Genomic DNA, 24,071 nt, shown 5'->3' on the forward strand with positions numbered 1-24,071 from the left:
CCCAGTGGCCTCCACAGCCTGAAGCCAGGCTCCAGGACTTGAACTTGGAAGGCTTTGTATAAAAGACCCTTTGATCCTCCCATGACTTCCTTAAATATAGTTCCAGTAATTATTTAGTGTCCCAGAAGGAAAGAGAGATTTTTTTTCCTGTTTAATTAGTGTGTAAAAAATTTCCAGATCAGAAATTCTTCATGGGTAGCTTAACTCTTTAAGCATAAGTAATATTAATTCGTCCATCCCAGGTCATCTTTTTTAAAAAAAAGAAAGAAAAACACTGATCAAAACTATTTTTAAATGACCCTAAGTTATAGTTTATTTCATTAAATGTAGAAATAATGTAGTTAATAATATGTAGGTAAATTCTCTATTGTGTCTATGTTATATCTCAAAGGCATGTTTACCAAGACTAGATTTTCATCTAGTTTTGGTTGTTATCTGCCCCCCGTAGCTCACCCTCTCAGGAAACCAAACTGTGCAACTTTTCCATGCCATTTAGAGTCTCTGTCGTAAGAAGCCCGGCGTTCCTCGGGGCGGTAAGAGATCTCGTGTTCCTCCAGTTCAGGATTTATAAAGCAGGTCAGATTATTACATTGAAATCACTTACACCTTCCACTTTTTCTTTTTTGTCCTCCCCTTGGCCTTCCAGGTATCTCTGGAGACAAAGTAGAGATAGACCCTGTTACGAATCAGAAAGCCAGCACGAAGTTTTGGATTAAGCAGAAACCCATCTCAATCGATTCTGACCTGCTCTGTGCCTGTGACCTTGCTGAAGAAAAGAGCCCCAGTGAGTAGTCCCTTTTATTTATGTCTCCTCCTCTCTTTCCCCTCTCTTCCCCTGTGTGCTGGGTGCCAGGAGAATATATTACCAGCGTGTCCTTTTTTCCTTGGGTCTGTTTAATTCATTACCAGAAATTTCTTTTAATCAGACAGGATTGTATTTTGGTGCTCAGAGCCTGAAGTGAGCCCCTACCCTGTTCGTTCTTGATGGCACAGAGAACCTCACAGCCCTGCCCTGGGGGCTGGAGCATGGGGCAGATTTTTCCTGGGAATCCCGTCTCACTTTGTGCTCCTGTCCCTTCCCATTTGGCCAATCAGACCTGGACCTGCTTTCCTTCCATGCCAGATCAGGGGAACCAGGGGTTTTCCCAGCATCTAAAAGCTAGATTTAGATATCCATCATGCCAGAAGTGTCAGCACCTCCAGGTTATTGGCACCTGCATGACCCACCAGCTTGTAATTCAAGTCCTGCCTGGCCTGACAGAAGAGATAGCTGCTAGGTTAGCATTTTTCCACTTAAATTATCGCAGCAGATACAGTTTGGTTGTATATTTTGACATATTTTTGCAGTTAAGTAATTAGATATAGTATATAGATTAATCAATCATTTTTAGGTCTTCAGTCTCATCAGGGGGAAGAAAGGATACACTGAAATTCCTCTATGGAGGGAAAAAGTTTATACTATGTAAGATTTCATGAGCTGCCTGGAGAAGGCTATGAATAGTGGTTCTCAAACTCTGATACTACCTACCAGCATTGCCTACAGAGCCTGTCTGAGGTGTGGCCACACAGAGCCCACCCCATAGATACCGATTCAGTACTAGACATATGGATCGAGCATCTAGTTTTTATTAATCCCTCATGTTTCAGTGTCCACAAATTTAAGAACAAATGTAATCCCATACTCAAAAGGAGCAATAAGAAGTGTCAAGGCCAGCAAGTATTTCATATAATGTGGCCCAAGGTTGGCTTTTTGTTTTATTTTTGGTTTTGTGGTCCAAGATTTTGAGGTAATACTTACTAACAAAGGGCCTACAGAACACTGAGCCCTTTCAGGGAGCTCACAGACTAGACACATGCTGCATGGCCTCATTTAGGGCTGGGTTATTTAATTTCTTAGTCAAATTCAGCTATTCTCCTTTCAACGCAGCCTCTAATTTAGCAAGAAAGGGAACTTACTAGGGCTCAAGGAAAGGAGTAGAGCTGTCCCCACTCCCCTCTTTCATTCCTGTCATCCCAGAGAGACCTCTGACTCTGCAAGATGGCTGCCTGAAGAGGCAGGGAGAGAGCTGCCCCATGACTGCTGGACTCCCTCTGCCTTTGGAAAACATCATCTTAGTCCCACTCACTCCAGCTTGTCAGCCAGTAAAGGTGGCACTCTTCTGGCATCTTTCTTCCCAAGAATTGAGGATCTTTTTAAAAGTAACATTTCTTGAACTTCTTATGTCTTGGAGAAATGAGAGGCGATCACTTGTGTGTTGCATGGAGGGATGAGCTGGAGGAGAAGGTCAGGGAAGAACCACAGCCAGGCTCCAGGTTTCTCTCACACTCTCACCAGGAACACACTGGGCCTCAGAAGGCCACAGCTCAGCCCTGGAAGCTGCAGGTGTCACACACCTAGCAGGTGGGGAAGGAAGGACAGACTCCCTGCTGTCTACCAGTTGCATCCTGGGATGCCCAAAAGTAATTATCACAAGTGTGTGCGTGAGGCCACTTCTCAACATCGGAGATACAGAACATATGTGGGCCTGCCGTTTCAGTATTGACAGTCTTGGGAGAGTCTTGTCTTATTATTAGGTATACTAGATGGTTCTGTGTAAAAACTGCACACATGGATCTTACAGAAGTTTCCTTTTTTCACTGTGACTCCAGAGTCTCACTGTCCCATAATAGTTTTTAAGTCCCTGTCCCCCGTAGCAGTTCCTTTCATTCCATGTTCTCAGAGCTCGGGGGGGGGGGGGGGGGGGGGAGAGAGAGAGTGTGTGTGTGTGTGTGTGTGTGTGTGTGTGTGTGTGTGTGTGTGTGTAGGACAGGATTAGGCATAAGGCCTTCCCTCCAACCAGAAGAAATCTATTTTTTACTATTTTGGGACTCTGTATTTTAAAAATTCACAGATAAAAGGATTTTGGTACTTAAAAAAAAAAAAGAAAAGATTTGAAAGTTACAGGCTTACAGAATAAACTCCAGACTCCTCAGAATAGCCTCTGTAGACATTGACAGCCACTGACCACTCTGGCCCCATAGACTGGAATTTTTCCATCCTAAATGTGCACCACGGTCACTGTGAGCTGCCGCACCCCACTGGCAGTCCACCTTCCACTCTACCTTCCACCCCACCTCCTCCAACTCAACCTTTCTACCTCCCACACTCATCTCTCAAGAGCCAGCTTCACAGCAAGGCCCTGTCTGTTAACTTGGCCCCCAGGAGACTGTACAGACCCTGTGTACACACACTGTGCATCTGCCTGCGGTCTGCCCCTCTCTCCCACCCCCTTTCCCTGAGATAGTTGGCCCAGGGCACCCTACCCCACTCCTGCATCCTCATTTCCTCACATGGCGCCTGCAGAGTTCTCCTCAATAAATGTCAACTTGAAACTGATCTTAATGAGGCTAAAATTTAGAAACCAAAAGTTGTTAGGCGTAATTTATATTATGAAGTGCCCAAACAAGGAGGTGTTAAATGAATCAGATTGATGCTGTGTGTTTTTATGATTTCCAGTATCTTCACCAAATTAATTCAGTGACTTAATCTAAAAAGTTCATCCTCAGACCATCATGAGACCAAGAATTAATCTCTGGGGCTGCTTCTTTTTCTTTCTTTCTTTTTTTCTTTTTTATAGGATTAATGGTAACCCTTTTTATCTTTTGTGTCTGTTGAACCTTAGAAAAAAGTTATTTTAACAGCACTAAAGAAATGAAAGTCACTATATTTCATAAGTTTAGCCTGTGATTTTTATCAGCATAGTGATGTATGTTTGTAGCTGAGTTTACATCAAAAATTATTCTTGGGGCCTTCTTGAATGAATTATGGCAAAGAGAGCCAGTCTAGAAGTAGATAAGGTTTTTGATTTCTGCAATATATTTCCTTTTTCATGTTTTTATCTCTCGTAACACAAGTGTCTTGCTGAAGACTGGAATGTGTGACCAACTGGAATAATTTAGTTGTGGAAACAGCAGGCGTGTTATTAAACAGCCTTCTTTACAAAGAGGCATTAAGTGTTGGGAGGATAATGAAGTTGTCCCTAGTCTTACTTGAGACATGTTTGTCAGAATTTTGAACAGAAAAGAAATGGTTTTTAAACCCTTCGAATATGGCCAGTTTGCAGTGTTTATTGAGAAAGCCACTGTCAAACCATTAATTTGGTCGTCATAAGGAACACAACTCAGGTTTAATTGATGCCATATCCCAAAAGTGTGTGAATAGCTGACTTGGCAGAGGGACTGAGCGTCAGAGCGCCTACACAGAGACACAGTGACATGTGCCGTGGAGGCGGAGGCCGCACTGCGAGGTGGCAGTTGGCGGCTCCTTCCTCCCTCCACTTCTCCCTTTTAGGTGCTCAGAGGGAAGATTTATTGCTCTGTCCCTGTGAGTGTTTAAGGACCTGGAACTTAATGACTAAATAGATATGTGCCTTAAAAAAAATTGTACATAAAAATACAGACTCTCAAAAGAGCTGAGAAAATCTGCGTATCACAAGCCCTGAAAAATTAAGAATAATTTCTGCCTTCTAGATTTAAGAGAAAACCACGCTGCCATTATTACTCAAGGCACTGACATGTCAGTCCAGTTTGCCACTCCTCAGGCTGTCTTTTGCTGCTTATGTATTTATGTCACAAACCTTCCAAAAGGTGAATTGACCTTAATTTCTTTTAACTGACCAAGGATGTGTCTGGCCCCAGAAGAGGAGAACATTTCTAGGTCACACTTCCCTGCTTACGTTGTCCATCCTCACACAGGTCTAGGCGCAGGCTTTGGACGCTGTGGGCTGTCTTTTCAAGGCCAGCCTCAGATTCCTCTGCTGAAACACAAGCCAGAGACCTTTCTGTGAAACTCGTCCCCATCAGAGACTCTCCACCAGGCCAGGCCTGGTCTCATCAGAAGCTTGTGCAGGTTCAGTCTTTAAAGGAAGTAGCCTATCATTAAGAAATCAGATTTAAGCCTTAATAAAGTAGCTGTCGTCTTTATAGCTGAAAAGAGCTCTGTATCCCAATTAAGTATAGATAATATACAATCTTAAGGAAGCAACATAATAGAAGTAACCTGATTATGTTCTCTTGCAATAGTATAATCTAAAGGAAATCTGATTCTGTTTATGCTGGTTATGTTGGTGAGGGATTTTTTGGTTTATATGTTTGTTTTGTCCAAAACACTGTTTGGACACAGAATAGGAACTCTTTGGGGTTATGAATTAATCACAGCTGCAGGAGGCTCTTAAGCCCTAGTAAACTGAACCTCCTGGATATTTGAGATGAGATTCCGTTAAAACTATGAGTTAAATTAGCTGGGCTTATTGGTGACCTCCCGCTTAAATGAATCTTTCTTTCATAAGTACTTGACAAGATCTGTAAAGTAGTGTATTTAATTTACTAATTAAATTAAAGCTGCTGAATAATGATTTGTCCACATTGATTTAGCTTAAGCAGAAAAGATCAGCATTGTTGTGATCTTCAGCAACCTTAATGGCCAAGCCAGTTAGACACAAAGGCCTCTTGTGTTTTGTGGGTCAGAAGTACAGAGGTAAGCCCAGGCTGTAATTGAATTGCCTGCTCCGCACCCTGCAGTTGCGCTTTCCTTTGCCTTCCCTTTCCATTGTTGCACTGGGGTTTAAGAGAATGTTAACGCGGTAATAGGCACAGGGCCTTCCCCATTATACGTCTTGCTATCGAGCGGTTCTGCATGACTAGTTAAAGAAGATGGCAAGAAGATTAATGAAAGCCAGGCTAATACAGAAGGGGGTACTTTTGCAAGACTTCTACCGAGGAGATATTAGAGCTGAACCAGAGCTTGGCTTTTTCTTTATCCTGTGACCTTTGAACCTGCCTTACTGTTGAGAGCTGCCAGGGAAGTCGACATTTTGATTGATGTTGGTACACGAGTCAGTCTTTCCCATTGAATTCCACATCTGCACGAAAATAGCTTTTCCAGCAGAATTCATACTGGCTAGAAGTGATAGCCAAATTGATGGCTGAAATGCTTTTATGTAGTTTTCATTTAAGCCTAAAGGTGTTTGATGGTTTAATTCAGTATCCAGTTTTCATAGATTATATATATATTCTCTTATATGTTCTTAATGGGCTCATCAACCCATAGTGAAAGACTAATATTAAGAATGTTCAAAGGTTTGCAGACAGAGCTCCAAGCAAGCTTTATGGGAGAGTAAAAGCAGTCATCAAACAAACCCTTCACCATCCTTAAAACAGAAAATTCAGTCTGAGGGTCCAGGGAAACTGACTTTAAGGTTTGTATAAATAAAGCAAAGCATCCAGTAGTTTTGGGGAAGACTATAGATGGAGAGGTCTGAAGTCTCACCCCTCACCATCTCCCCCACCAGCACCAGTTCAGAAGCTATCCTGATAGACCCAGTGCTGCTCACCTTGACCTGGGACACTAGCATTCCATCTGAAAGGGATTGTCACAGCCTACGTAAAAGGCAGCCCTGTAGAGATACAGACCTCTTCCTCACTAATTCAGTTACCTTGGTTGTGGAGCTGTTTGCTGTGTGTGTATAAGAGGTTGCTGGGGAGAGAAAAGAGGGAGAAGATGGGCTGTGTGTGCACCCCCCACTCCTCTTCCAACAAAGGAGAGCAGGGAGAGTGGCAGCAGGGCTCAGGTTTATTCCCTAAATCTCCTTGGCACACCCCAACCAGTACATTGAATCCCTCGGCCATCTAGTTTCTTTTCTCCCTTACTTGACAGGGGCAGTTTCGAAAGAGAATATAAACTGTACACTCCCCCATCCCTGCTCTCTCTGACATGACAGTTTCTGAAGAAGGAGATACCCAAGAATTCTGTCCTATTCTTTAGATGCTCCTGAGAATGTGTGCAAGAGGAATAGGTAGGGTGGGTGGACAGATGGCCATGGCCTTGCTGGACTGCAGACCCCCGGAGGTGAGGCACCTACGTTTATATGCCAATGGCATGGGAGCCCAGGAGGGCTGCAGCCCATTCTCAGACTCTGCCTGACGCCCAGGAAGTCTGGGCACTCCAAACATTAGTAGACAAGCTGGGCTGTATTTTTATTCTCTGACAAGGACTTATTTCATAAGTTCCAGATCAAATACGGTAAGTACTGCCTGATTACAGAACACAACGGACTCTACCATATTAAATGCCCCAGTTATTGAATTGCCTTTTCATAAGAGTACTCTGGAGCACAATCAGGAGCAGGCAGTGCCTCATCCTTTTAACAGATATGTTTCCTAGCCCTATTAAAAGGGGTCTTCATCTATCCTGTCAAAGGGAGTCTGCTGGGGTTTTTTAGTTTAATTACACTATCCAATTAAAACTCCTTGCTGCATTTGGATGCGCCTCTCCTTGGGCCTGAGTGGATATGACATTTACAAGGCTCGCCTTTCAAGCAGACAATAGTGTGATTGATGAGGTGCACATTCAGTGAAGGCGGCGAGTGCCTGTGGAAGTGCTGCTTAGTGCATTTTGATTTATTTATCATCTCCTTCCAAAACAAGGGAGCTGCCGGTGAGATGGGCTTAGGCAACGAGGGGGACCACCTCAATTTTTCCAAGAGTGTGGGAGGGAAAAACCTGGACTGTGGCACAGGAGAAAGGTGAAGACAAACAGCTGGGACCAGCTTATATTATCAGATGCCAGCTCTGTCCTTAGGTTCTCTGACCCAATTTGGTTTCCAGCAACCTCAGGCTGTGATCTGCTGTTAAGTGGGCCGTCGCCATGTTTCAGGAATGGTTCAGGCCCCTGAGAACTTGGCCAACCAGCCTTTGTCCCATTGACTGACCTGGTCATGTTCAGCTGACACCTGACTTTCGCACTAGCCGTACCTGCTTATGCTTCTAGCTGCACTTCCAGAAACCCAGCAGCTTCTCCAGGGGTTCCAGCCAGTGCTCATGGCTCCTGCCCTAACTGCCAAGGCAGGCTGAACATTTAAAAGTGCTTCCAGAATTGTAATCAGCCAAGAGCAAATGTGGCTCTTCAGCAAGGAGAAACGGAGGCACAGTGGGGAAGTCTCCAAGGTTGTAGTGACAAGGCAGATGCAGCGTCTTGCTCTGAAACTGCTACTGCTGTTTACTCTCAGCGTGTGATAGATGGGACTGTAGTTTCTGGAAAAGAGGTGTTTCGGTACAGTAGTCCTGGAAGGGTCAACACTCCTGAGCTTAGGAGGCGGCAGTTCTCCTGAGAACCTCGACATTTGGTAAGAGGAGGGCATTACCCAGACTAGGTGTCGGGGCTGCAGCTGCTCCCAGGGCTGCTGGGGCATGTTAGGTGATACGCAGAAGGTCTGCATCCTGGAGAAGATTGGCTGGTGCTGAGATACTTGTTGAGTTTTCTTACATTCTCTGCAAGTTTTCTTCATTTTTTCCCCTAGGACTTACTAATAAACAAGAAGGAATTTGCTTGTGTTGTTTGGAATGTTCATTAGAGTAGAAGACATTTTGAGGGTATCAACATTTTTCCACCTGAGAGAAGCCACCTTCTTGCTATTATGCTTCCACTCAATTGTTGACTTGGGCTCGTGGACCCATAGTAACAGAACAATTTTCTATATATAATGAACATTTTGCACACATTTTCATTTTTCTAGATTTCCTTGATTGTCATTTCTTCAGATTCATTCTTTTCTTGATTTTTAACCTCAGGAAGAGACGAAGAGACCCTGAGAAGAGGCTCTTCCCTACTGAAAAACAAAGAGATTTCTCAGCTGGATAAATAATGGAGAAAACACGTATTCTCTTGCCTCCTGCCAAGCTCCATATTATATTTTTGTAATAAGTAAATGGGGCACTTAGATTTTAAGTTATTACCAAAGACATGGAAGAAGCAAGCCATACTTTCATTAAAATCAAAATGTGTCTTGCTTATGAGAAGCCCATGTGCAACATGCAAAACAGGGTAACTGCTACCAGATTCACCTTTCTATCATAAATGATTAGAAAATGGACAATTTTTTCCCCCTGTGGTGCTGGGGATTGAACCCAGGGCCTTGTGCATGTGAGGCAAGCACTCTACCAACTGAGCTGTATCCCTAGCCCTGGACAAAATAGTTTTAAAAACTTGTTTCAGCCCTTGGAGAACAGGCAGTTCAGGCTTGTGATCTTGGGAGAAGAGAAGTGAATGAGATAAGGCATCCTGTTGGCTTTCCACCTGCCTTTTCAGGGAGGGAGAACCTAAGGCCAGTGTAACAGTCTCATGAGCCGGGCGACCAAGAGAAGAGCTGGGGATGCTGAGGCCTTGGAACTCACAGAACAAAGGACAGAAGAAAGGAGCTGTACTATGAAGCAGCTCTCAGAAGAATCCTCTGTCTTTCATTGCATGCCAAACTGTGCAGACCCAAGGTAGGGACCTCACAAGGCCAGCAGAAAACAGCCATAAACCAGAGATCGGACTAACCAGAGTGGGACATCCAGGGCATTTAGTAGTCACTCCAGGGAGGCTGTGCCTTAGGAGCAGGACTGCACTACCCTAGGTTAAAGACTGCTCTAGTCCTTGCCAAACAAAGCTTTAAAAGGAATCTTGAAAGGATCAGACTGATCCATAAGTAAATAAGCTGCCTCCAGAACAAAGCCCAGTTCTCTCTAAAGGACAGCAACCTGTCACAGATGTCACAACCTGTGTAACATTGATAGTGTCCAGCATTCAATCAAAAATTAGACATGCAAAGAAGCAGGAAAATGTGTCCTATAACAGGAACAAATTCAATCAATAAAAATAAAGCCAAAAGTGACAGGGATGATAGAAATAGCACACAAGTATGCTTTAAAATGGCTATTATAAATGTATTCAAGAACTTAAAGGAAAAAAGAACTCAGAAGAGAAATGGAAACTATTAAGAAGAACCAAATGAAAATGTAGAGCTGAGGGCTGGGGCTGGGACTCAGTGGTAGAGCGCTTGCCTGGCACTTGTGAGGTCCTGGGTTCGATCCTCAGCATCACATAAAAATAAATAAAATAAAGGTATTGTGTCCAACTACAACTAAAAAAAAATATTTTAGAAAAAGAAAAAATGTAGAGCTAAGAAAATAATAACACCTTGGGCTGGGGTTGGGGCTCAGCGGTAGAGCATTCACCTAGCACATGCAAGGCCCTGGGTTCAATCCTTAGCACCACATAAAAATAAGTAAATAAAATAAAGGTATTGTGTCCAACTACAACTAAAAATATTAAAAATATTTTTAAAAAGAAATGAAAATAATAACACCTGGATCAAAATATTCACTAATGGGAGCAAATTAGATTAGGAAGAAAGATGTGTGTGTGTGTGTGTGTGTGTGTGTGTGAGAGAGAGAGAGAGAGAGAGAGAGAGAGAGAGAGAGAGATCTATTGCTACATAACAAATTGCCCCCAAATTTGGTGTTGGCTTATGGTATAGTCTGGTGGGTCAGGGAACTAGCATAGCCTCATAAGACCCAGTAAAGATGTCAGCCAGAGCCTGAGCCATTTGTTCAACTGGGATGGAATCTGCTTATGGCAGAGTTGAGTTTGTTCAGTTCCTTATCACATGGGCCTCTCCATAGGGATGCTCCCAAGATGGTAGTTGGCTTCATCAAAGTAAATAAGAGCAAGAGGGTGGTAGCAAGGAAGAAGTCAGTCCTTGATAGCCTCATCTCAGAAATGACATCCAGCATGTCTGTCAAATCGTTTATCTAATTAGAAGAAAGCCACTATAAGTCCAGCCCATAAACAATACCAGAGGATTACATAGGAGCATGAAGAGCAGGTGGTGGGATCAATGGGAGCCACTTCAGAATCTGCCAGCACAATCAGTGACCCATAAAACAGAACAATACAAACGATTCTAACTGAAACACAGAAGGAAAAGTGGATGAAAAGAATAGAGCCTGTGGAATAATGTCAAGTGTTCTAATATACGTACTTACGGTGTCAGGGAATAGAAAAACTATTCAAAATTTGGTTAAAAATATCAAACCGCCACTCTTGGAAGCCCAGCAAAGGCTAAGCAGGATAAATATATATTAAAAACACATTAAGGCACATCATAATCAAATTTCCAAGAACCAGTGACAAAGAGAAATATCTTTAAGCAGCCAAAGAGAGAAGATATGCTGTGTAGAGGAACTGAGATAAGATTGATTGCTGACTTCCCATCAGAAATAATGCAATCCAGAAGACAATGGAGTGGCATCTCGACATGCTAAAAGAAAATCTGTCAACCTGAAAGTCTATATTCAGTGAAATATCATTCAGAAATGAAGTTGAAATAAAGACACTTCATACAATCAAGAAATGTAAGAATTTGTCACCACTAAACCTTCACTACAAGAAATGTTAAAGGCTAGAGGAGGAAAATACCAGATAGGAACCCAAATCTACACAGAAATTAAAGAGTGCTTGAAGTGTCACTGTTAGCAACTGTATGGAATGAACCAAGAGAAAGGAATTGAGCAAGCGAAACCTCTGAGCAAGGATTGGCAAACTGGCCCACAGGCCAAATCCAACCCACCCCTGTTTTCGTGTCTTGTAAGATAAAAATGATTTTTTGCAGATGAATATTTGCAATTGATTTCATGATAGGGAACAGTTAATTTAGAATTCTATTTAGGTAAAATATCATCCCTCAACTAAGGCAAAAAAAAAAAAAAAACACTATCCTCATAGTAGACCTGTATTATAAAATATCCTTAATTTTGCCCCTTGGCTCATAAAACCTAAAATATTTACCCTCTGGCCCTTTATAGAAAAAGTTTGTCTTAGAAAGTGAAGGAAAAAGGGACCCTCTCCTATCAGGCAGTGTTCCAAGGCTTCACATGTGTCACGTAACTCTTGCAGCTATTTTGGGTTTTATCTACATTTGTTATGTAACTTCAAGATCATTTGACTTTACCCTAGCATTATATACTCCTAATAACTCTGGGAGGCAGATATTATTCCCACCCATCAAGTGAGTAAACTGCGGCTCAAAGAAGTTGCGCCGCTTGTCCAAAGTTATATAGAAAGGATAACAGGCTGTGCTTTTCTCTCTGCCACTGACACAAAACCAAACAGTCAGATGTCTGTGCTTCTTTCTCGTAGATGACTAGCCCAGCACCAACTCAGGCTTTATAAAGTCTTTTTAACAAACTTCAACCATGCTTACTTATCTGGCCTCTTTTCCTAGAGCTGGTTAAATGCAGGTGATTCTGGATAGATGAGGCCTTGTTATTGTTAATTAGCCTCACATAGAACACTTGCAAATTCTAGCTTGTCACAGACTGAGTTCCTTCCATGGAGGAAATTTCCAGATACAGAACTTATTTTTTGCTAACTTTCAAAAGCTTAAGAATAAGAGCTTAAGAATTAGTTAATACTTGGTTATTGAAACAGCTTAGACTTCAATGAAATCATCAAAAGGCCCCCTAACCCTTTGCTCTTAATTCACTCCCTGAAGTACATAAAAGCATTTCTGCTGCATACGGAAGTAGTATTCTTGTTTCTTAAGGCAAAACACTTACAAAGTTATTTTTATCTGAAAGAATGACTGACAAACTATGGTTATCCAAAATTGAGTCTTTGGCAGACATTTTTTTAAAAGTAAAGGAAGTGGACCTATCACTTCAAGGAAACAAGTGACAGTGCTCTGTGCCAGTGATGAAATTCAAGTCTTCGGGTGAAAACTAGTTTTCATCGCTGTGAGGTTGGCTTCTCGTTGCTTAAAGACTTTTCTGATGGGCATCAGTGGTGCTATTGATGAAGGTAATTTTTTTTGATGGTGTATAATAAAATATTTCAACATCTGGAAGGTCAGCACAGCTTAGTAAACCAGTATTTCCCAGACTACCGCACGATGTTACAAAAAGATTCAGAGTGTGAAACCCAACTAATGGATTTTAATGCAACTGAGTACAGAAAGTTTACTAATGAGGTTTTATTTGTTTGTTTGTTTTTCAAATACATTTTTTAGTGGTCAGTGGACCTTTATTTTTATTTTTTTATATGTGGTGCCGAGAATCAAACCCAGTGCCTCACACATGCTAGGCAAGCGCTCTATACCTCTGAGCTACAATTCTAGCCCCAAGGTTTTATTTTTTAATAATTTTTTGTAATTGTAATTTTTATACTTTTATTTTTTAAAACATTTATTTTTTAGTTGTAGCTGGACACAATACTTTTATTTTGTTTATTTATTGTTTTATATGGTGCTGTGGATCGAACCCAGGGCCTCACACATGCTAGGCAAGTGCTCTACCACTGAGTTATAACCACAGCCCCACTAATGAGATTTTAGATTCCATATTGAGTAGTAATTAAAATCCAAGAGGCAAACTTGACAGAGGATACAAGTAAAGTTAGAAGAGGTGAAGAGCAAGGTGGAACACAGGAGGATCACCATTAACAGGAAGGAGGGAGTGAAGACAGAGAGGAAAAAGAAACTGGCAAGAGAACTGGCCTGAAGAACCAGGTGGCTGTGGCTCCATGGAAACCCAGGTACGGGGTGGAAACCCAGGTACGGGGTCTTCAGGAAATATCGGATACAGCTGAGAAGGCTCTTCAGGGGCTCTCAACATTGAGGGTGTAGTGGCCTTAGCAGGAGTGTTTTCACTATATTAGAGGAAGGGGGGAAATCACGTTGCTGTAGGAGTTTTTATAATTAGACTTAATTATGTTTACAGGAAAGAACCAAAAAGCGAGTTTGAAAAGTACAGGCAGAAGTATAAATAGGTCAGATGCAGCTGCTCCAACAGTCAGAGAGGTCATTATAGTCCCTCCGCCTCTCTTCTGGATGCTCAGGGAGGAGCAGCAGTTGAATTGCCAGTTGAGTTACATTGAACTGAAGCTCTGCAGGCAACTCGGGGCTGATGCTCACAGCGAGGCCCAAGAAGGCATGCGTGTTCAGCTCCGAGACCAGAGAGACCCAGCCCAGCCTTTCCTACAAGCACCTACAGAAGTACAGCCTTTCCCAAAGAAAGTACACCTCCATCAGTTTCTCCCAAGAAGCCCAATGGGAGTTTCCCACACCCTTTCCAAACCAGGGGGATCAGGAAAAATCAGACCCTAGAAATTCATTTTTTTAAAAGTATCGTGCCTGTTATAAAGGAATTGAGAAATGCTTAAAAAAAAATTCCTCGTGGCCTTCTTTATGATGCTGGCCATTTATGCTAAGCCAGATGCCCAGGAGTCAGCAGCATGAACTATGGTGCACATCTCCATACTGGAGTGAAGTGCAGCCATTGAAAGAGATGGCTAGGGCCAAGTATGTAGGTGCACACCTTAACCCCAGCTGCTCAGGAGGCTGAGGCGGGAAGATCCCAAGTTTGAGGCCAAACTTTAGTTTAGTGAGACTTTGTCTCAATATATAAAAAAAAAAAAAAGTGCTAGGGATGTAGTTAAGTAGTAGAGCACCCCTAGGTTCCATCCCCTGCAACAGAAATGGTTGTAGAGACAGACTGTGTTGCAGCAGAGGCAGGGGTATGATAAAATGTTAAGTTTAAAAGAAATTTAGCTCAGATTTTAGCATACAATGCTGTAGGAATAAAATGATTACAACCATGTGAAAAACATGAAGACAGCTAGAAAAGTGACCGTGATGTCCTTGTGTACCAATGTTAGGATCATGGAGTGAAATGTGGCAGGTTTTCCTTTGTCTTCTGTATTTCTAGCAATTTTTCATGTAATTTTTTAATTGAAGCAGAAAGAAATTCAAGTTTATTTCTGGTGTTCTTGACAAGGAATTTTAGACAAAGGTGGATTCAGGCTCATTTGGAAGCCCCATCTTTGACTAGTCATTACCAGCCACAGTGCCACCAAGTATACTAAGGGACCCTCCTGTCCACAATCTGCAGTGGGAAGCTAAGCACTGTTTTGGCAGGGGGTGTCCAAGTCGCTGTCCTCTTAGCCTTAGCTGCCCCATTTCTAGGTACCAGCAGTCTTTCTAGGGTGGCTTCTCCCCTGCAAGGGCCTGAGGAACCTGTTTCAAATGCATAATGCAGAAGATAAATTAAAGCACAGAAGCTCAAACGTGGGGCTGGGGATGTGGCTCAAGTGGTAGCGCGCTTGCCTGGCATGTGTGAGGCCCGGGTTCGATCCTCAGCACCACATACCAACAAAGATGTTGTGTCTGCCGAGAACTGAAAAATAAATATTAAAAAAAAAAATTCTCTCTCCCTCTCCCCCTCTCCTCTTTCTTTAAAAAAAAAAAAAAAAAGAAGCTCAAACGTCTCCACTTCTGACATTCGTGCTGCTAATTGGTTTCTGCTCAGTGTTAGATTCCATCTTCTCTGGTTTACTTTGAAAAAAAAAATGTTCGTGTAAATACATTTTTGCATATCCACATTTTCATTTCAATATTCAAAAGCAGATGTATAGTTTCAGTGTCTTCCTTGAGTGTGTGACCAGTACTTAGATGCCACATTTATACCATGTTACATTGCATTTTATTCCTACAGCACTGTAAAAGCTAGACTGTTCAGACAAGGACAAATTAAAATCAAAATCTTTAAAGTAATGAACATTTTATCTTCAAGTATCAGTTCCATCACAGTTGTAACGAATTACCACCACCCATTGAGCCCAGGGATGTATATGAGATAGACACATTCATGCATGTGTAGGTGTAATGTGCATACATCGTGTAGTTGTAATCATATGTGTGGAGGTGATGACACGAAACCCCACAGGTGGAGCTCACCCCAACTCTACCTCCAGGGTTCATGTTTTTATTCTCAGCATGTCAGGTTTCCAGGGTTGCCTTAATTTCCAAGCAGAATTTAACAGTCCAGGCAAGTTAATTGGAACTAAGTGGAATATTGACTTTGATATACAGTTTTTCTCGGCTGACACTTTGATAGAGGCACTGTGCTCCCGTGGCTTACCTCTTTCCTATGAAATTGCTGGTATTCTTCGAAATTTTGAGGGTAACTTGCCCACCTGATTCCCTCTAATGCCCGAGACAGATGCCCTAGTGGGCTGCAGCCAAGAAGGTGACCTGAGCCCTCTTTATGCCTTCCCAAGGTGACCTGGAGACACTGAGGCTGGCAGAGGGTGACACAGACTCTTCTTACTCAGTTCATCAGTGTTCACGTGCAGCTTGTTCCATCTTCCCTGACACTTCTAGTAAAAATTTAGCATGTAGCATTAATTACTTGTGTTTATTGACAGATTTGTTTTCAGCAAGTGGTGAATTAACTTGTTAAGTTTGACTGTATAGGTTTGGATTGGTTAAAGCTATACAGTGTGAGTTCTGATGATTAGCTATTATTCTGATGTAGAAGTCCACAGTTCTGCCGTGTTCTCTTCTGTGTGGTCCTCTAGCAGTCCCTTTTCAGCACGCTTCCTGCACCTGTCAAGATCAAAACCACATCCACACCTACCTTTGTGACTGTGCATCTGGTCTCGCTGCCTCCATGGGTCCAGGGAACATCCAGAAACACAGTTCTCCCATTTATTTTACTGTCTGCTCAGAACACACTAGTGGCCCTATCAGCTCATGAAGCTCACGTTTTCCCATGTCACCTCCTACTTGCCCATCATGCATGACCCTGCTCTACTCGGGGGCTCCCACAGAGCCAGTTTGTCAGTGCTGTGTCCTTGCTGTGTGGCCCCTGACTTATTACACTCAGCTAACACCCTGTCCTCCAAGATTGCTCAAGTGTCAGCTCTCCAAGAAACTGTCCTTGAGGGCCCTCCTCACTCCAAGCCAGCCACCTCTACCTCCGCGTCTCCACGGCAGCTCCCTGTGCTCACCATCCCCCTAGTGCTCACTACACTGGACTGTCTGTGTTCATTTCCTGTCCCTTGCACTAGCCTGTGCTCTTGGCAGAGCCTGGACTGAGTAAAATTGCCCTCCTGGACATCCATCAAAACAGCAGGCCTTCAAGCAAGAGCTCCTGGGAATGAGCTCCCCTTTGTCCTGTGGTGTCTAGCATGGGTGAAAACATGGCTGCTGCCCTTGAATTAGGCTCAAGGGACAATTATCAGCTAATTTTTTCAGTATATGATTTATACCCCAGGGCTCTTGCTCCTGGCTCTCCACTGCTGTGGCTGTCCACCAGCCTTAGCCTGGTTACTAAATGACAACTTTAATTGTTTTGGTACAAACACAGCACTCCAGATGGACCCCTCCATTCCCTCCTGGTGGGGTGAGCGGTTTCACTGGGAGGGAAGAGCACATCAGAGGTCGGGCAAGATGGCTCTTCTTCATTCTACCTGCTCCTCTCCCTTAGCCGGACACTAGAATGAACACAGGGGACAGGCAAGGGACCCACAGCCCCCCATGCACAGCAAAACACAGAGCACAGGCATGGGGTCAGCTGACCTTTCAGGAGACTTGGTTTGGGATAATTTTTTTTTCTTCCACATGACTGTTGTCCCTCTCCCCTGTGAGCCTGCAGTTGACAGGCTCCGTGGTGACACAGCCCCAAGGGGAGAGTATCCAGGCATTCTTCCTGAGGCCCCAGGCCCACGCAAGCTGCACATCCCAAGTGCCATTTTTAGGTTTGACTATACCTAAAGTCCCAGACTGTCTTTAATGGTGTCTCAGCTTTCCAGGCAAACATGCTCCCTGCATCTTGAGATTTAGTTTTGTCAGTGACGAGCAGGAGCAGGTGGTATAGACCGTGCATGAGATCACTTATCAGAGGGGCCAGTGAACCCCGAAGCTTCAGGTCTGCGGGCCTCCCTAAGACCTTCTGGTCCTTTCTAGCCCTAGGCTCTGGTATCTGTGTCTGTCATGGCCACATGTCAGCAGTAAGGGCTCCTGCGGGGGTTGTCTCTGTTCGTCCTTCACAGCCCTGTGTCCTTCATAGATGGCCAACAAAGGTATCTCTATTGTTCCTTCACATGGTGATGTCACCAGCAAGACTCCAGTGTTCTATGATGATGACTACAGACACACACACACCCCGATTTAAGTAAGATTCAAGATTCACTCCCTTATCAGAAATAAGTAATTTGTATATTAACAGTGATTAGCTTCCAGTCAAGCATTCTGACTTTTAGTGCCATGATTTAGAATCAAGCTAAATTTGTCAAGTGACTGAAAGTGGGGTTTTTAAGAAATTATCAGCTAATTTTTTCAATATACGATTTATAGTCACAATTAGTATATCGTAATGATATTTCCAGGATAAAATACCAGCAGCTCAACTTTTCTGGCCATAAATGTACAGCATATATCAGTTTATTTTTGGAGATCTGAAAAATTAGCTACTGTAAATAAAGTCTCCAAGATTTCTCCCGGAAAGAGGTGAACTTACAGTAATATGGGTGATATATTATTAATTAATAACTGACCAGCCACTTCTTCAATTAAAAGGACAACGAATGAGGAGGTCTACTGGAAGGATATGCTGAATTTTAATCTTCAGGCACTGAGATCCACTGGAGCAGACCAGGGGAAGCGTTTCTGGCTGATGCAGGAGGCCGGCCGCAGGTGGATATGGGACCCCCCTGCTCCTGGCTTTAGGCAGGTTTGCCGAGCATCAATGACGTGTCGCTCTTGGACAATGTTCTTTTGGTGCCAATAATGGAAACCAGTTTCAAAATAGCTAAGAATAAAGAGTTAGTTCTTAGAGAGCTTCTGGGGCTCCCAGAACCCAAGGACAGCACATGCAGATAAGGGACCTTCATATGGGCTAAGACCAAGAGTCGCCAGGCTGGCCGGCATCTGTGTCATTTCCGAAGAGGGATCTGGTTGCTGTGTCTGGCCCAGAGGTCAAGCACAGGAAGCGCAGACATGGCTGCAGGTGTGGCAAAACAAGAAACAGGTTTCCTTAACAAGCCGCGTGCAGGGCAGGCCTCCACCTGGCCATGGTCAATGAAGACTCGCCCAGTGTGGCACCATTTGAGCCAGGTCACCAAGGGCCAGCAAGGCCTTTGCACAAAGGTCAGTAAGAGGGCATCCGAGGTGATACAGAGCCTGTGCAGAGGTCAGGGCAGCACCACAGGCTGCCTGTGGGGACATGGGGACATCAGCTTCCATCTGGGACACAAGGCCAGGAACCCCTCCAGCAGGATTTCCTGCTCCTCTAGGAGCCCAGGCCGTGGAGCAGAAGCTCCAGGAAGGGTCTGCGGTTGGCCCTGCCCTGCCTGCTGTGTTGACTTGACTTTAAACAGTGTTAGTTCATTTCCAGAGTAATAATTTGGGGTCAGTTGGCTCTACCTTAAAAATATTCCCTTTCCACACAGTTATCGTATGGAAGCAGCCCCGTGGTAATGCAGAGCCTGTGCAGGAGCCTTCCTGGGGTGGCACTGCCTGCACACACTCCAGAGTGGAGCAGGCCCGGCTGGCCACTCAGTCTGTTCTCCTTTACTGTCCATTTTACACCCAGCCTGGGATGTGAAGACCAGCCACTCCAGGAACAGGACATCTGCCCAGCCTCCACCTACCCTCCAGTCGGGATGGTGAGGGGAGCACTCATGGGACCCTCATCACTGCCTCCCTCTCTCTGTCTCTCCAGGTCATGCAATATTTAAACTCACGTATCTAAGCAATCATGACTATAAACACCTCTACTTTGAGTCTGACGCTGCTACCATCAATGAAATCGTGCTCAAGGTGAGTGCTCCTTGACTCAGGGACGGGTCGAATGCTCCTGCCTGTGCCCTGTCTGGCCTGGCTTCAGCCACTTTCCCTCCCAGTAGGACTTGGTTCCTGGGCCCAGTTTTGTAGATGAGGGAACTGGTGGCCCTGCTGATGCGCACCAGGCCCAAGCCAGGCCTTGAGGTCAGCAGCTCCATGTCAGTCTAGCTGAAGCAGGACCCCCTTCAGCTGCCTCCCAGCCCCTAATGGTCCTGCTCCTCCTGTATCCCTGTGGTCCTTCCATGCACCGTTTATCTCCCTCTGAGCCCTGGCAGCAGCTCCTCAGGCCCCTGGAGCAGACCCAAGGAGACAGTTGCTGGGAAAAGGCTTCATCGTGCTTGGGGTGCCCATCAGCACCTGTTGAAACGCACCAGCTCCTACTGGGCTTTACCAACCGCAGCAGTCCACCCTGAGCTCCAGATACCATGGTGACAGGCCAGTCCCTGTCCCCAGAGAGCCCTGCCTTTGTCAGGGGAGACAGGATGAAACAGAAAATTCACAAGAGATGATTATAGTCACAGGGTACCAGGTAGATGGGAATCGGGGAGAGCAGGACCTGAATGACGTGAGAGAAGGCACTGTCTAGCAACCTGTGAAGGGCACAGGCGGAGGGGTTTGAACCAGAATTGACTCCCCCACCTCTGGTTGTGTGACCCCAACTCTCTGAGCCTCGGTTTTCCCACCTATGAGGTGGGGTCATGGTACTGATGCTGCCCCACCCCACCAAAGGGCTGCCAGCATGCAGAGCAGATGCCGCATGCCAGGACTTTAGGCATGGTCCATTCTCTTCTCAAGAGGAGACTCATCAATCAGGCAGTGACAATTGAAGCCGTGAAGATACGCTGAGGGACTGCCCTGTACAGGACCTGGGCCGGGGGCTTCTTAGACCCAGTCTGGCTTCTTAGACCCAGTCTTTCATAGGGCCACGAGACAGGCACATCCAATTGTTCCCATTTTCTGGGTGATGAGGCTCAAAGAAAAGTAACTTAGCCAGGATGGTGACTCTTAGCAGAACTAGAACTCGACCCTAGGCTTAACAGGTTCCAGAATTTATGTTCCTAATCCCCCAGATGTGTGTAGCCTTAAAGAATTGAATGGGAGATTCCAACCAAATGGAATCGCTTCTCAGGCATATTTTGAGCTCAAGTCCCATGACTGCAGAGGTCTTTGGAAGTAGCAGGAGAGAAGTCAGAAGCCTCATGCTGCTGGGAGGATAGTTAGGGCGAGATGGTCAGTGGAATGGAAGGTGGGAGATTCATGACCACCTTGACCAAGCCTCCCTCAGACAGAAAGTGAAAACAATGTACCCACCCGGCACTGTGGCCACCAGCAAGCTGAGATCATCACAAGACAGCCCAAGGAACTGCCAAGTGTTTGGGGAGTAGGTGAAGAAATATTCCAGTACCCCGTCAGGGACTGGACTTATTTTTATAGCCAGCATTAAAATATTCAAGACTTGAGAAGGATTCTAGTGAAATTATAATCCTGTGTTTGACATCAAAATAATTTTCACAACAGCAGATTGATGACAGAAACACAGGTTTATGACTTCAATATGAGACTGTGGAAGATCAAGTGCAAAGAAATCATTTTACAGGACCAAATGCTCCCTGGAAGCAGATGCTTTTCTGCAAAATCCCTGAGGCCTGTCGCCTCCCCTAAAATGTCTGTTTTCAAATCAAAATGTTTGTAGAAATATTGCATCATGCAGAAGACTCCAGGAGAGTCGCAGCGAGCCCAGGCCTGATTTACTCAGAGCTAATGATCGTGGTCCTGATGGAAGATTAAACTTCACTTCCCCCACTTCTGATTTTTATGGCAATTGGAGTACTTGGTCTTAGCCACATTCCCATGGTGTCGGGGCAGGCACCAGCACTGGCTAACAGAGCCCAGCCCCGTGCCCAGGAATTTAGCAGAAATGTTGCCCTTAGAGGCTCTACAGGGTCAGTCTCTCTCAGGAGTTTTACATGAAATGAGAGCTTTCATCAGAGGACAGGGTACAAGGAGAGGTGAGAGGAAGAGCTGATGCTCTCCGTCACTTCACCTCATCGTGTCTCGCCCCTTATAGAAATATTAACATCTCCCAATTTTTTGAGACTGGCTACACATATTTCATGTTCGTTATCTCATCCAATCTTCCCAACTGTCCTGCAGAATGTGGATGTTGTCCCCATTTTATAGATGAGGAGTTGGAGGCTCAAGGCCACAAAGCACATCAGAGTGGAGCCTCAACTTGAACCTGGCCCCGAGGACTTGTAGAGCTGCCCTAATTACACCAGAACCTAATTGAGCTAAGCCATGTGTGGTCCCTGATTCTGTAGGCTTGGAGATGAATCTCCGAGGAATCGTTGGGCTCTTCAAATCAGGTTCTTCTCGTGATCGAGTGACGGACGTTGTGGCTTTATTGACCATGAAAACTCCCTATATTTTTATGCCTTAAGCTGTAAAATGCATTGAAAGTGAAACACTCTATAGTGCATAAAATTGTGCAAGTTTTAAGCCACAGCATATTAACCAGCTAATGGCAGACCAAAGGGCGTTTTTATCTTTTGATTATTACATTAATCTTCCATTAAAATTATCTATGTGATTATCACAAAGCACTGAAGATAATAAATTTAGGAAATAGTTGGCTTGTTAAGGATCATTTTAAAATGCTTTTGTCAAATTGCATGTGCCAAAACTACACTGAAAACTCTAGGTTGGCTGAGTGTGCAAACAATATAATCCAAAGATTGCTTTTATTAAAAATGATAAAACCTCCCGTTTCCATACATTGTCTGCATTGTCCCAGACGTGCACCCGGCCTGCAGGCCTCATGATTTATTGCTCTCAGCTGGTTCCTTGGCGAGGCAGTGGCCGAACGTGTCAGGCTTTCTGGACCCACACACCGGCCCTCCCCGCCTGCTGCTGGTGACGATCAGAGCAGAAAGTTAGGAGGGACAGTGTCAGAGCCTGGGTCCTGCAACTGCCATTCTTGCTGTCTCCTCCAGAGCCTCTGGTTCCTTCTTGGCTTCTCAGAGGCCCCTCCCTCCAGGCCCAGGACAAGTGGCCCTCAGAGTAGAACCAGCATGGTGCCAGCTGCCTTCCCTCGCCAGGAGACTTGGGTTTCTAGTCTATTTCTAGACTAGAAACTAGTTCTATTTCTATAACTTGTAGAAATGTGAGGGCTCGGAGAAGCCATGGTGTTCACTCAAATTCCAGCCCGGTGACAGCAGGCCGTGTCTGAGGAGGCGGCTCTGTGCAGTGTGGGCGCTGCTCATGTGACCCTGAAAGACACACACACCCCTGCAGGGGAGTGCAGAGAGCAGCAGACAGCTGAGCATCTTCACGGCCCTGGCCCTGACTTCAGCCCCCTTGGTCTCCTTTCGGAGCCTCCCTTTCCTTTAGGTTGAATGAGCCTTGGCTTCAAGGCCCCGGAGCATTAAAGGAAATAGTGCTGGAAGCTGATGGGGGTCTGAATGGAGAGCCCTGTCTTGCTCTGTCGTCCCCACGATGGTTTCGTCTGTCTCCTATGGAAGGTGAAGCTCGGAGGTTCTGTGCAAGTCCGAGCAGGCAAGGGCAGAACCACAGCCAGGGCAGACCTTGGGGCAGCTCAGTTCAAGCACTGGGGCTGGGATCAAGAAGCCCCAGCACTCGGGGACAGAGGAGCCTGAACCAGAGCAGGACCGTATCCCTCCTGCCAGTGTGCTGGGTTCCTGGAGTCCAGCCACACAAAAGCACCTGCACCCAGCCCAGAGCGGGCCTTCCTCCTGCCCTGCTTTGCCCCAGGCAAGCAGCACGCATGGCTGGCAAGTGACGAGCTATGTCCTCTTGCTTCCTAGGTTAACTACATCCTGGAATCACGAGCAAGCACCGCCCGGGCTGAATATTTTGCTCAAAAACAAAGAAAACTGAACAGACGTACAAGCTTCAGCTTCCAGAAGGAGAAGAAATCAGGGCAGCAGTGACACTGGCCCCCAGCCTCAATCTGTTGCCACAGATTGAGCTGCCTGCCAGGGCCAGGTGGCCCTAGAGCCCACCCCGTGCTCTGCAGTGCCTGGGGGAGGCCAACTCACGGGCACAGGGTCAGTGGGCTCTTGGGCAGGGGGTGGGGCCAGGGGGCATCTAGGTTGGAGGACAGGGGACATTGCCAGGGGACTGCAGCCTGATTGGTGGTGGCTTTGAGTAACAATGCCCAGGGCCAGACCACCCCCTGGCAGAACCATGTGCTGTCCAGCTGCCTTCACTGCCCGATGACCCTGCCCGAGGATGTACATAGCCATGCCAGATATTTCCTTGCAACTTGATCAAATTTCTTAAAGCAAATGAAGAACAAAAGTGTATATTTCTTTTTTTCCTTTTAATAAACAGGTGTACTCTTTATCATGGTTGGTATGATGGACCATTCTTTGGGGTAGAGATTGATTATGTTATTCTCTTTAAAATCTGTTCCCATATTGAACAGGCAGATTGGAAAAGCTATGGTTCGATTTCTCAGAAGAAATGTTTAAGGCTTAGTCAATAGTTTTAACTATGCTATTTGTTTAAATGAGTGCATTTGCTCTGAGGATAGTTAAGGAAGTAACTGAGTTAGGAACGAGGGCAGGG

At 44.9% G+C, this 24,071-nt stretch overlaps 1 protein-coding gene across 7 annotated transcripts in view; it reads left to right on the plus strand.

The window, feature by feature from the left end:
- MAPKAP1 (MAPK associated protein 1) overlaps window positions 1-23,846 on the plus strand; it is a 241,660-nt gene extending 217,814 nt beyond the window's left edge. For all 7 annotated transcript variants that reach the window (XM_081281928.1, XM_081281927.1, XM_081281930.1 and 4 more), the window contains 3 exons: window positions 647-784; window positions 19,360-19,457; window positions 23,306-23,846. In XM_081281928.1, coding sequence (XP_081138054.1) covers window positions 647-784; window positions 19,360-19,457; window positions 23,306-23,431 — 362 coding nt within the window. In that variant the 3' untranslated portion in view covers window positions 23,432-23,846. The remainder of the gene's footprint in view (window positions 1-646; window positions 785-19,359; window positions 19,458-23,305) is intronic.
- The last annotated feature ends 225 nt before the right edge of the window (window positions 23,847-24,071 follow it).

This window comes from Spermophilus citellus (genome assembly GCF_964194105.1).
Source record: "Spermophilus citellus genome assembly, chromosome: 2".
Classification (NCBI taxonomy): Eukaryota; Metazoa; Chordata; class Mammalia; order Rodentia; family Sciuridae; genus Spermophilus; species Spermophilus citellus.